Source organism: Rhincodon typus, chromosome 17 (assembly GCF_021869965.1).
Source record: "Rhincodon typus isolate 14 chromosome 17, sRhiTyp1.1, whole genome shotgun sequence".
NCBI classification, from domain to species: Eukaryota; Metazoa; Chordata; class Chondrichthyes; order Orectolobiformes; family Rhincodontidae; genus Rhincodon; species Rhincodon typus.
The window spans coordinates 32,612,294-32,627,124 of NC_063348.1; the positions used below are offsets into that span (position 1 = coordinate 32,612,294).

General features: G+C 38.4%; 1 protein-coding gene across 2 annotated transcripts; it reads right to left on the bottom strand.

Annotated features, from left to right (window-relative positions):
* Nucleotides 1-292: 292 nt before the first annotated feature.
* LOC109917152 (protein phosphatase 1 regulatory subunit 15B-like) lies at nucleotides 293-12,986 on the bottom strand. Of its 2 annotated transcripts, XM_048607366.1 has the most exons (4): nucleotides 12,589-12,986; nucleotides 9,893-9,955; nucleotides 5,908-6,785; nucleotides 293-2,834 (listed from the first exon to the last, which is right to left on the bottom strand). In XM_048607366.1, the coding sequence occupies exons 3-4, from the start codon at nucleotides 6,661-6,663 to the stop codon at nucleotides 2,622-2,624; spliced, it is 969 nt and encodes a 322-aa protein (XP_048463323.1). In that variant the 5' UTR covers nucleotides 6,664-6,785; nucleotides 9,893-9,955; nucleotides 12,589-12,986; the 3' UTR covers nucleotides 293-2,621. The 2 variants fall into 2 exon arrangements, with proteins under 2 accessions (XP_048463323.1, XP_048463322.1); XM_048607365.1 differs by lacking the exon at nucleotides 9,893-9,955.
* Nucleotides 12,987-14,831: the final 1,845 nt, after the last annotated feature.

Here is a 14,831-nt window from a genome sequence, read left to right on the forward strand (position 1 = left end):
GTATGCTTACAAAGGCCAGCAGGCGACTGGCACCAAGTCAAAATGTTCAGAACTAGTACAGACATGATAGGACAATGGCTTCTGCCTGCGCTGCACCAGTTTGCATTCTGAGATCATTAATGACACCAACTGTGTTAAGTCAGCATGATAAAAGTGCATGATTTACCTGCTGTGCATACCCCTGCAACCAGTACAGAACAAATTCACCAAGATTTTGTTGAATGCAGGCTGTGACAGACATGCATATTTGTGACTAAAATGGCATAAAAATGCTAACAAATGAATAACGCAGCAATAATTTTCTTATACATGATCTGAACAAAACTATTTTGACATAAGCTTTGAAATATTCAATGTTTCAGAGCATTTATTCCAAAAGCGTTCAACATTTAGAAGTCAAACTTAAATATACATCAATAAGTTTGGAGCTATATTTTCAACAACAGTTTATAAAGAAGTCAACCTGAGGCCATAAGAGATACAGAGCAAGACAAAAATACCAATGCAAGCAAAAAGCCACACAGAAAAGTAAAGCAAAAACAGGTTTCAATGCAGTTTAATGATAAGTATTCACGATGAGTTTAGAAAAGATTGCAATTACTGCAAACCTACGAATAGAATGCTCAGTTATCAATTAACGTGTCTGGTAAATTCATTGCAGAAAGCACAGAAGCACTTCTAACAGACTCTCAGAAAAAAAAAAGAGATAACATGGCAGCTGGTGATTTGTTGCAATAAAATGCAATAGATTGATAAGGATTCTCATTTAAAATCTTGGGGTCTTGCAATATTTATATTCATTCAAAAAAATAGGAATGGTTCAGTGCTAACTCCAATTTGTATGCATTAAATAGCCCTCTACAGGCAAGACGATGAATGTTAAATCTAAAGAAATACCCAACAGAAATACCAGAGCTGTGACATTTATCTTTCACAGTAAATGAAAGTAACACCCTTTACATTAATTGTTGTTTTGCTGTAATCATTTATAGTTACGAGCAAAAACTAAGATTAATGGTAACAACAAAAATGGGCTCCTCATTTACCCCATAACCACTGCTTCAGTATGCTGACAAGAATAGTATCTGGCCTACTAATCTTTTTAAAGAACACAGAGTATTTTTAACATATTGTACATTTGCAGAGACAAATACACACAACATAACATTGCTCTGAACAAAATCAACATGAAAGCAATAAGTAATATACAAATGTTGCTAATGAAAAATCAAAAAACTTTATTCAGCTTTGAACAATTTACACAAGATGCAACTAAACTTTCAAGATGAGAATATAATATTTCACTCAGATTCGATTACGACTATATGAGCTACTTGTTAAAAAGTATCCATGAGCTACTTTTATCAAAAGCTTCCAATGCTACATTTGTGTGCCAAAACAATTTCAGCCAGAGCATTTGTGCACTAGCTTTAACTCTGCTTCTGTCAGTGCATAACTATAAGCTCATGCCAATTGAAGCTTGAACTTCTCAAGTGCAGAAACTTCCTCAAATGGCTAGGAACAATCTGTACAGATGAACAACAGTGATCTGCACAGAAAGTACCAAGTGACTTTAGTTAACAGTTCATACACAATCTCTCACCTGTCTGCTCAGAAGGACGCAGGTTCCCAACTGCTGTGTTTCAATTATTTCTGAAACAAAACTATGAATTCTATAGGTATGGAGAAAATAAACCATTTGTGTCTTAGGAGGCAGCAGCAGCAGCATTTCATGTAAGCAGGAGTTTTCTAAATCAACTTGGTCAGAGATGGTATTACACACCTTTAGAACAGGTGGGACTTGAATCCAGGCAGCATGGATCAGAGAAAGGGGCCTACTACTGCAACGCAAGATCTTCAGATAGTCAACTTACTCTTCCTCAGGCAATTTGTTTCCACTGGATTGTTGATTTTGCTTTTTTTCTACTCAATCACTAACATTTAGTTCTTAATATCCTCAATGGTATTACGCGGAATAAACTGTTCAAGATTTTACTGGATTGTAATTAGACTGCCAATGTGATGTAATGCCATTGCGCTACAGCTGCGCCAGTTATGTGTAGTCAGAAGCCACTGGGGTGTTTGTTTCCTACACCATGGTGCTCAGCTGACCACCTCTTTTGTACACTTGTAACTGATGCAATTTAACTGAAGATTCACTATCATTTACTTTCTACCCCTTACTATTCAACAAGATAATGTTGTCTGTCTTCATTACAGTAAATTAAATGGTGTGATTAAATTAGAGGACTTGCCACCTTACAACATCTCACACTTCCTTCTTGTGCGCCCATACCCCTTGTGGAGAAAGGCCTCCCCAAAATGACAAATTTGAACAAACTCGGTGTTGTATCCTGGACCATAAATGTATTCCAGAGAATTATGCTCATACTCAGGTTTGTGACCCCGAACAAATAGTGAATGAAATTGTGGTCAATATGACAAAAATCCAGGTTTCACCTGGAAATACAAACATACTTGCAAAGTTCACACTGTATCAAATGGTCCTACCCATTCATACGCAGAAATGAACACCAGCAAACTACGTGTTTAACCTTCACTCAAAACAGTATATCCATTAAGTGCTTATGGGGCTAAGTTTTGGTAATGACACACATCCCTCAATTTTGGAATTTCTGTGAATTTCTTTTCAATATTTTGTTCCTATGATTTCGCTGTAAACAATAACTAATAGCCTCTTCCGTAGCCTGAATTCGGTGCAGAAACCTGATCCGGTCAAGAGCTATTTGCATCCAGTGGCCCTTGCGAGCTTCCCTTGATGCAAAGGACCATGTTACCATTTTGTGAACTTCAACAAGAGGAGAAAATCGGACCTGAAAAAGAAAAACGAAATAAAAAGTAAATTCTCTAAAGGAGGGAAATCCTATGTGATTTTCAGAAACTTGCTCATCTAATGGTTTCAAATCCAACAGGCAATGTACGTACAAATTCCTAATGTCTAGATAAAACAGGGTCCGGTATAAATGCATTGCTACTAATTTGTACAAATACGTCACACTGTAAGCCCAACTGATGAGTTTAAATTGGTGTCTGCTTACAGTTCAGCTTATTTACTAAATGATTTCCAGTAGTAGAATAACATCTAATGGTGCAAATATTGTTCTGTGGTTTGCAAGCCTGGTTGAACACAATGAGCATGGAGACCACATTGTAAATGATGAACACAGTAATTTTTACAAAGTAGGTGTTCCACAAAGTGGTCAATCAGGAGACCGGTGTATTCGCATTCACATAATGGTCTCCTCTACACTGGAGAAACAAAATACAGACTGGGTAACTGTTATGTGGAATACCTATTTTCTGTCCTTATAAATGATTCAGCTTTCAGTGACTGTTAGTTAGCACACCACCATGTTCCCATACAAATATTTCTGTCTTATGCCTGCTGCAGGGCTCCAACAAGGCTCAGTGTAAGCTGGAGGAATAGAATCTCATCTTCCATTTGGTGGCCTTTAGAGCTTAAATACCTACCTCCATATCTTTTATCCACTTCCTCTATACTTCAGATCCTGTCATGATATGTATTGCTTTCAGCACAGCCAGCCCGTTCACCCATTCAGTCCCATTATCACCTAAACTATCTTCTTCCTGGTTTACAGAGATCCCTTTGTCTACCTTTTTCCTTTCTCACTCTGGGCTCAGTCTCCACCTATCCATTCACTTGTAAACCCCCACCTCATGCTTATCATCTGCATAAATACCTCTTTTTCCATAATAAGTTCTGAAAAAGGATCACTGAGCTCAAAGCATTAACGCTTTTCTTTCTTCAAATGCTGCTGGAGAAACTCAGCAAGTCTGGCAATTTGTTTTTTTGTTTCACATTTAAAAAACTTGATTAAATTTTCAATTGTGATAACATGGACTTTCAAAAAGCTTTTGCTAAAGTGCCACTTAGTAGGCTTCTTAGAAAAGTCAAAATACATGGAACAAAAAGAGACAGTAGCAGCCTGGATAGGAATGACAAAAAGAAAGGTAAACTGTAACTGCAGAGATCAGCTGCTGTTCTTCTTGATCTATGAGAAAGTGTGCAGAGCACTATTTCAGAAATTGCAGATGAAAAAAATCTTTAAATATTGTGAATATTGAAGATAATGTTAAGTTTTCAAGATAACAGTGACAGGCAGATGGAATATTTGGATATGGTATCAATGAAAGATAATGTGGAGAAATGCAAAGTGATACATTTTGAGAGGAGGGATCACAGGAGTCAATATAAAATAAGAGGTTCAAATCTAAGAGGAGGAAAGAGCAGTCAGATGTAGGGATTTTTGTGCACAAGTTTTTTAAAAAGGGTGGTTGATAAAGTGATTACTAAAGCATGCAATCCTGGGATTCATGAATAGTTGCACAAGGTGTTAAAACTAAGAGATTATGATGAATCCCAATAAAACACTGATTTGACCTCAACTGGAGTCTAAATCGGAGTTCCAAAGTGTTGGAAGGATATAAAAAAGGTGTTGGTGAGTGTACAGAAATATTTTACAAGAATAATGTCAGAATTAGAAGGTTAGATGACACATAGCTGAGGCTGTTCTCCTGAAAGAAGAGAAGATGGCGTTTTCCTAGAGATGTTCAAAATTTTGAGTTTAGAGCAATAGATGGGGATTATCTGTTTCTCTTAGAAGTGTCAAGAACCAGAAGATACCAATATAGAAGAATGAAGAAGTAGCAAAGGTAACACAAGGAAACCATTTTACGCAGGAGATGGTCAGGATGTGGAATGCACTACTACAGTGTATAGTCAAGATATATTTAAAGAGAAAACTGGACAGCTATCTGAAGATAAGAGACTAGTAGGGCTACAGAAGAAGCAACAGAGTAGAACTACCTGAGTTGCTCTTGCAGCAAGCAGGCATAGAAAAGACAGGCTGAATGGTTACAGCAGAGAAATAGGCCATTCTATGCTTATTGGACAATGAACACAAAGCATTTAAGTGAAGATGAAATGAGAGATAGGCTTCAGCAAGATACTCCTTCCGTAATACTGTCTTGACTCTCTCCAGGTTTACAGAGAAAGTGGTCACAAAACTTAGTTCTGCAGAACAAAGTAGCTGGACAAAAGACGATTTCTTCTTCTTTTGAGAAAAGCTTAAAATTAGAAAATACTGCAAGAATTGGAAAGTTTAAACTAGCAGGGAAAAAACAGGAATATTCAGCAAGATGAGCAGTATCTAAATATTTCAAGCCAATGGACTTCCAACTGAATGGGAGACAGAGATAAACACTTAAGGCAATTACAAAATCAGATAAAAGTGGGGAGGTAAAAGGGTTTTTATCTCCTTTATTCTTTCATGGGATGTGGGCATCACTGGCAAGGACAGTACTTACTGCCTCTCCCTCATTCTCCCTAAATTGAGTAGCTCATTAGACCATTTCACAGGGTACTCAAGAGTTAAATCACATTGCCAGGTACTTGAAGTCACATGCAGGCCAGGCCAGACAAGGGTGGCAGATTTCTTGCGCTAAGAAAACATGGGTGAACCACGTGGATTTTTTAGAATAATTAATAATAATAATGATTACCGTGAAATGGAGACCAATTGTAAAATTTTATTAATGGAATTTAAATTCCAGTAACTGCCATTCTTGCATTTGAAACACGTGTCCCTAAAGCACTATGCCTCTCGATTACAAGTCCAGTGACATGAGCACGACAGGAGCTATAAGTGAGTAAATGGCCAAAGCGAACCTGATGGGAGGTAAGTGAGATAATAAAATACCAGCAACATGAAACCTTAAACTATTTCCTCGTCCATGGATGCTGCCCAATTTAATATTCACAGTATTTTCAGTTTGTATATTCCTTTGTATGAAAGTTAGAAGGTGAATGTCATTGCAGCAGATAAGCAAACTGATCAAGAGATAGGCATTATTGTGATGGCCTACCTTCTTAACAGATGTTTTTTCCACTTTGTTGTCCTCTCTTTCAGCTTTTACAGATTTTGCCGACACCTTTTTAGTACAAAATCTGATATCTTCTCCAGTGTCAGGTATGCAGGAGTGTCTGAAATGTATCTGTGGTAATACTGGTTTCTGTAAAGTCGACAACTTTACTTTGATTAAACTTTTTCTTCCACTCTCACATTCTCCCAAACCCTGTGTATTCAAATCCACACTTGCTTTCCTGTTTGTGAAAGAGCTCGTATGACAAGCTGTGAAGTTCAAAGGATTATAAGGGTCTGCACTGAAAGAACATTTCCAGGGCACATCATTCAGTTCCTGATCACTCTCATCACTAAGTGAATCATCACTGCTACACACTATTTCAGAATCTTCCTCCGAGTCCTCCCACTCTTCACTATCAGTAGAATTGTGATCTTCTCCATTAGTCATCATCTTGTTCCAGTCTGATGGAGATATTGAATGTTTTGGAATCATGCAATGACAGCTTAAGTGATTGATAGCTACACACCCGTTATAATGCTCAAAATGATTTTGGTTAGATCTGGTCAGATAATGCTGGCTGCAATTCCGCTCAGTACTTTGTGGCGAATTATCTTCTGTTGTAATTGAAGACTTGTAAGGTTCTTTGCTGTTAGTTTGGTTTTGGTTGAATTTGGTCAAGTTAAGCTGTGCAATAGTTAGATCTTCTTGCTGTTTCCACACAAACTCAAGACCACTTTTTTCACAAGTAGTATCCATTCTTCCAAACCAAGGGAAGATCAATAATTTTTTGCCAATTCCTCTAACATCTTCAAACTGACTGTTGCTTAATGGTGTATCTTTGATAAGCTGATTAAGCACTGCCCTGCACAACCGAAGAACTGTAAAATATCAAATTGAAGATCAGATTGACAGGAATGGCATAACATCCTCTGATGAAAAGAGGCATACTAAGTGTTGATTTGTATAAACATTAGGATGGGGTAAACCATGCAGCAAGGCTAAATGTAAAACACTTCAGTTTACTTTTAGGATGTTTTCAACAATACTGATTGGTATTGAAAATAAAATTCCATTTCTTTACTGGAAGGTGGTCTTTACAACAAGAACCAATTATGGAGCCACAACACTGGTATTCCCTCTACATGCATCTTACATTTGGGGTTGTAGCATAGAATTTTTTGAATGGCTGTTTTTCCAGCCTCCAATCCAATCTTCATACTTCTTTGCAAGAGAGACCAATCTGTTCTGGAATCCACATCATTTAAAAAAAAAGTGAAAAATCTTGAATGGGATATGGGAATCATTGGCAAGGCTAGTATTTGTGGCCTATTTACAGGTGGTCCTTAAATGGAATGGCTTACAAAGGTAGTTCAGAAGGCATTGCTGTGGTCTGGAGTCGCATGAAGGCTAGATCAGGTAAGGATGGCAAATTTCTTTCAGGAATACTACTTGCAGTTCTGGTCTCCCTGCTATAGGATGGATGTTGTGAAACTTGGAAGGGTTCAGAAAACCAGTTGAAAGTTGCCAGGTTTGGAGGATTTGTGCTATAGGGAAGAGGGTGAATAGGCTGGGGCTATTTTCCACGGAGCGTCAGAGGCTGAAGGATGAACTTATAGGGATTTACAAAATCATGAGGGGCATGAATGAGGTGAATAGCCAAGGTCTTTTCCCCAGGGTGGGGGAGTCCAAAACTACAGGGCATAGGTTTAAGGTGAGAGAGGAAAGATTTAAATGGAACCCAAGGGGCAATGTTTTCATGCAGAGGGTGGTGTGTGTATGGAATGAACTGCCAGAAGAAGAGGAGGAGCCTGGTACAATAACAACATTTGAAAGGCATCTGGATGGATATATGAAAAGGAAGGGTTGAGGGGGATATGGGTCAAATGCTGGCAAATGAGTTCAGATTAATTTAGGGTATCTGGTTGCCATGGACAAGTTGGACCGAAGGGTCCATTTCCATGCTGTACAACTCTTATGACTCTAAGTTTTGATAATTGATGATAGCTTCATAGTATCCATTACTAAGACTAGCTTTATATTCCAGATTTATTAACTGAACTTAACATTCCACAAGCTGACATAATGGGATTTGAACCCATCTCCAAACAGCATTAGTCTAGGCCCCTGAATTATTAGTTCAGTGACAGTTGGTTAGCTAGATGGCTTTTTAAATTTCAAATATATACTTTATTCACAAAAACATCTCTAAGTACATAAGGTTCTAAATCATACCTATATAGTCTTTGCAGAGAGAAAAAAAAAAGTTGGAATTTTGATATTTCTCAGAGCTTCTTTACAGTTGCAGAAACAAAAACAAAAATAAGCATTTCCTACTTAAGCACGTAACTATTTATGCTCATTAAGTGTTTAAGTGCTGTCCTGATTTGCCTTTCCAAAAAATGCAGCACCTCACATTTATCTAAATTAAACTCCATCTGCCACTCCTCAGCTCATTCGTCCATCCGATCAAGATCGCGTTGTTCCCTGAGATAAACTTCTTCACTGTCCATTATACCTTCAATTTTGGTGTAATGTGCAAACTTACTAACCATACCTTCTATGTTAACACCCAAATCATTTACATAAATGATGAAAAGCAGTGGACCCAGCACCAATCCTTGTGGCATATCACTGATCACAGGCCTCCAGTCTGAAAAGCAACCCTCCACCACCATCCTCTGCCTTCTACCTTCGAGCCAGTTCTGTATCTAAATAGCTAGTTCTCCCTGTATTCCATGTGATCTAATCTTGATAACTAGTCAACCATGAAGGAACCTTATCAAATACCTTACTGAACTCCATATAGATCACAGCCACTCCTCTGCTCTCAATCTTTTTTGTTCCTTCTTCAAAAAAAAATCAAGCAAGTTAGTGAGACATTATTTCCCATGCACAAAGCCATGTTGACTATCCCTAATCAGTCCTTGCATTTCCAAATACATATAAATCCTGTCCCTCAGAATTTCCTCCAACAACCTACCCGCCACTGATGTCAAGTTCACTGGTCTAGAGTTCCCTGGTTTTTTCCTTGCCACCTTTCTTAAATAGTGGCATCACATGTTAGCCAACTTCCAATCTTCCAACACTGCACCTGTGGCTATCGATGATGCAAGTATCTCAGCAAGGGGCCCGGAAATCACTCCCTAGCTTCACACAGAGTTCTAGGGTATACCTGATCAGGTCTCAGGGATTTATCCACCTTTAGGTGTTTTAAGCCGTCCAGCGCCTCCTCCTCTGTGATCAGGACATTTTTCAAGATTTCGCTAATTATATATCATCCATATTCTTCTCCACAGTAAACACTGATGCAAAATACTCGTTTAGTATCTACCCCAGCTCCTGTGGTTCCACACATTGGTGGCCTTGTTGATCTTTAAGAGGCCCTATTTTCTCCCGAGTTACCCTTTTGTCTTTAATGTATTTGTAGATTCCCTTTGGATTATCCTCAACACTGTTTGCCAAAACTATCTCATGTCCCCCTTTTGCCCTCCTGATTTCCCTCTTAAGGATACGCTTACTGCTTTTATACTCTTCTAGGGATTCTTTTGATCTCTGCTGTCTATACCTCACGTATGCTTCCTTCTTTTTCTTGACCAAAACCCCAAATTTCTCTAGTCGATGAGACTTCAGTTATCAATTTTTCAGTTGCTGTTTGAATACACCTGTTAATTCTATGTGGAGAACAAAAAATAAGTCCCTTTATTTATAATACGTATTTTGACATGAATAGCCAGTCAGTCATATAAAATATATTTGAGATGAAGTGATTCTACATCATCTCATGGACATTGCATTCAGTGCTGTTATCAAGATATGCAGAACAGTCAACTACACACTTGGATGATTTGTCATATTCCCCAAACATCCTGGAGTATTTACACATTCCTCCTCTCCTGCTGTTGTACAGGTTCTTAATCAACTAATGTTATGGTGAGGAGGTCGAATCCCTCTGATAATTAAAACCAAAACACCCACAGTAGCTCACCTCATCTCATAATCTGCTAAATGAAATGGGAAAAATGGTATAACTTGACTTCCACCTCCCAATCTGTTATAAAAGAGAGATTAAATGAAATCCTCACTTGCTCTACAATCAACAAGTAACAATTTATTTATCTAACTTTAACAGTGAACAAATTAACAAAACAACTAACAAACTCAACAATTCCCCCTTAACTCCTAATTAATCCCAAATAAAACAAAATTCCAATGGTATGCTGTTTCTATAAATACAAGCCCCACTTATATAAACCAAATTGATAAGAAAAATAAATTAAAACTTACATTCTCAAAAATACACAGTCAGGATGCATATTCCAGAACGTTGTATGCCTTTTCTGCTATTCTTCAGTCAGAAATTCTTTCTTCGTCAAATCCTTGTGTCAGAATATTAGCTAAGACTGCCATGGCATCTTTTAGATAGTGCTTAATCAGAGAACTTAAAGATTTCTGTGAGTGCCAGCATTTAACTCTTCCAATGGCAGTTTGTTCTCTCCCTGATTTTCAAAAAACCATCTTCTTATATACCCTTGATGACCTGTTAGTTTTCTTATAAAAAAAAGATTGGTCCTAGGTCATCAATGCCATTAATTTAAATTTAAGTGGGGTTTGGTATCTAGGACCTGGTTTAAATTAATTGACTGATATTCAAGCTGGTTGCGTTACCATCAAAAGAAGCCTGGGTTGCTAACCAGACAACCCACTGACACATTTGTTTCAATTTCAGACCTGTCTATGCATCTGCAGCTGCTTGCAGACTTGGTTTTAAATCTCCAAGCTTAGAAAAGCACATCACCTCTTAAAGGGACCACACACTCTCCTCCCCTACCATTTTTACAAACAAATTCTAACATTCTGCCTTCTAATTCACAAGTACTCTACTCAACTTCACAACACTATCATACATTAGTATGACAACACCAGTCCTCCACCTGTTTATGAAGACTGTGTTGACATGGGGACATGTCTGACAAGACAGAAAAGATCATAATATTCAAAAATTAATGGCATGATAACTTATCCAACATCTGTATGGATATGTTAGACAGCAAAATTGACTGGATAATGATTGTAAGCAGGTATCCAGACTTAGTTCAAGACTCTACTCATTCCCAACAACCACTTCTGTAACCCAAATGTGCTTAAGCCCAGAATGCCTTCACTCCCTCTGACAGTAAGAGTTCAACAGATTTCACAGAAAGAAACCAACTCGTTGTTTAAAACTCTGATTGAGAGTCAGTCAGATAAAGGGAACTCAAGGTGAAATGGTACATGATCTTTCGTTTTGTTCACATGCAAGTCTCAAGATTTTTGTGTTGTCTGTGTGGATAAAGGCACAGTCTATACACTGGATTCAACAATCCATGCCATCATGGTACAGAAATGGGTGGTGGAGCAGCAAAAACAAATGTATTAATGATATGTGACTGTATAATCAAGGGAATGGATGTTGTTCCATATCACTAGGAGGAGTTTCAAAGGCTGTTTTACTTGCTTGATGCCAAGGTGGAGGACATCTTGCTGCTGGAGAATAACTTGGAATTCAATGGATGACTGTAGGAGCTTTGATTTATATTGGAAGCAATGACATAGGTAGAATAAGACATAGGAGTGATGTAGGCCATTCAATGAGATCATAGCTGTTAACCCAGATGTCCACCATCCTGCCTTTTGCCATAGTCCTCCATTCCCTCACTAATTAACATTTGATCCAGGACCAAGCCACAAAAGTAAACAACTCCACAGATTCATTACCCTACACTGAAAAGTGCACTGTAAATTTCATGTTGAGAGTCAAGATTCTGGCAGGTTTAATTTCAATCGCTCCAAAGGTCTCTTCAAGCAAGTTAACCATTTATCTATAGGTGGCTGAAGACACCAAAACAGCGAACAGATGTCTCCTTTGTGATGCGGAATTGGAAATGAAACATTTGCAAGATGTTTCAAGATATTACAAGACATTAGTTCGTAGACTGAATGTTGAATTTAATACTACAAATATTTTATATCTTCCTCTTTACAAATAGTGACACAGGCTGTCAGACAGGATGCGGTACTACATAGACCCGAAACCATGCAGAAAGAAACCAAGGGAAATAGACAGAACGGAGTTTCCCTTTCACTGTGTAGGGGCACAAAATCAAGTAATTAGAAACCAAGAAAAAGGCATGAGTAATGGCACAAACAGCTTCAACTCTTTGTGCTCCCTTTCTTTACCAAAAGCAGACGTGTTGTCCGCTAATGTCCAAGAGCCAACAACATCGGGGAAAAAGTTAAGACGATTTTAAGGGAGTGTTGAGTCAATATTTTCCTTACTGTGCTGGCGTTTCGTGGTGTGAAAATTGTCATCAACCCTTGTGAGAGTGTGAAGGGGACCGAAGTGCGACGGCAGTATTACAGCCGTTACAACTTAGTCGGAGTTCCAGGGCGGTTACTGCTGCATCAGAGCTCACGACCCCAAAACGTCAGTTTATAATACCCTCTTTAGCGTATTCTACCTTACAGTCTCAGTTCAAACGTGGAAGAAGTTTCAACAGCCCAACGACATAAAACGTCTTTTAGGAAAGCAGCCATTGTGCCTATATTGCTAACCAGGGTCTGATCCCAATCACTCGAAAATGCACTGACGCTTTTCAGGGTTTGGGCACTGCACTCCCCAGCGAATACTTCTGTGCCACCTACCTGTGGGCAATCTTAAAGATAATCCAAAGAAGTCTCTGATAGCGCCCATTACAGCAACTCCGAAGTGCCCCAGCACTGACAGTGAAGCGACCACGCTGAACATAAGGACGGACGAGTCTTCAATGTACGTACGCGGTTACCGGAATCAGCAGCTAAATCCCGATTTAGTCAAAGTAATCCGGCGCACTCTCTTTTCACTTAAAAGAGTATGTTGTGGAACAGGATTCTCACTGTTATTGTCCTATCCTGTTTAATTCCGTATCAACTTATTATAGTCAGTCCGCTCTGACCGGTTTTCAAAACCAGCAATGCTGATTACTGGGTGTTAGAACTGGATTACTTAATTATCTCAGCTCACTCCCTTATTAAGACGAAACAACTCGAAGCAGCGTGGTTTCCTCGCTTTGAACGAAATTTCCCTAACGTCACACAGGAACCACCACCCATGCCCCTAAACTGCATCTATGAGTTTCATGCACACACACTGATATCCTTAGTCTACAATGAATGAAAAGACCGCAAAATATGAGTATAAACACTGAGAAAAATATGAGTCTCATCCGCTATCCAATGACATTAGTGTTTATCATTAACCTCAACTCCACCTTTTGATATTATAAAAAAGCCTTCTATCTACAATGTTAAAGAATAGCGGTAATGCTGTCTTGGAATTTTATGAATATACCTACGTCAGGCACTTACTAGTGTGTAGGAAATTTTTACGTTTGGCAAGAACAAAGTGTGTGCGCTATTGTCATTTCCAACTGAATTCCTTGCTAGCCGCTTCAGAGGACAGGTAAAAGTCAACCACCTTGCCTGGATTCACACTGAGGTAGGGCCAGGTAGTGACTGAAGATTTCTTTGCTGAAAGGCCAACTTGCTTAATTCCGGTTTCATTAATAAAACTCAAATTTCACCACTATGCACTACTGACAGTACATTGACAACTAGAACCGCAAGACATATCCTAACTCACCAAATGTTTCAATAGCTAATCCGTTGTATACATGACTGGCACAGCAGAACTATAAAACCACGGTTCCAATCAGTAGCTGTATTCGTATGTACAGTACAATTTATTAAAATTAATCCATGCAAAACAAAAATTGGCAAAAAGGGGCCAAGCACATGACTGCATGCACGGATTTAATGGCCTCCACAAGATCCTGTGATGGATAGCGTTTACTCCCTGATCCCCACTTTGAAAGCAGTTACTTTTATGAAAGGTTTATGACATTTTAAAAACCAAATCTTGAAAATCGATGTAGATTAATTAGAGCCAGTCCTACAAGATAATTTGTAAAACGTGTGACTTCAAACTATTAACGACAGTGCGACAATTTCAAGAAACCACGTGACTATACTTCAATGCATGACAGGGATTCCCGGACCTTTATATTGTTAGGTCATTAAACGCCATTAATTTTGAAATTAATTAATTAGTTTTTGAAATCTTCCAAGTTATTAGAACTGGGTTTAGACCATAAAAATTGCACTTGGAAGTAAATTGCAAAATTGTCTCTGCAGTCCAAAAACAGAAAAAAATTCAGTGAACTCTCTGGCATCAAATATTTCAAGATGAATAGTGTTCAGAGACAGGTTGAAATTTGGTATTCTGGTTTAACATCCAGGAGGACTATTTTATTTCTCTCTTTGGTAAATCTAATTTTTAGAAGAACATGCACAGCTGTCTGAAATCTTCAATTATTAATAACCATAGTAACCAACTGCAAACACCACACATATAAATAAACCTAACAGGTCAGGTTTCACGGCTAACAAGGTATAGAGCTGGATGAACACAGCAGCCAAGCAGCATCACAGGAGCGGGAAGGCTGATGTTTCGGGCCCAAAACGTCAGCCTTCCTGCTCCTCTGATGCTGCTTGGCCTGCTTTGTTCATCCAGCTCTACACCTTGTTATCTCAGATTCTCCAGCATCTGCAGTTCCTACTATCTCAGGTCAGGTTTCACTCTGAAAATTGATTTATCCAGTACTAGCAGAAGCTTGGACAAAACTACACCACTAAAAAAAAAAATCAGTAAATGATAATGACTTGGCAATGTTAAAATACAGCTGATGTGCACATTCTCAGTTGTTTATTGCACCTATCCAAATTTTAGTTCTTTGAACTCGTTATGTTTCATTTACTCTTGAAAAAGGGAAGATTAACCACTCCTCTGAATAATAATTCTATTAGTATGATAGCTCTATTAGTGAACATTCCAAAACAGGATTAAACAG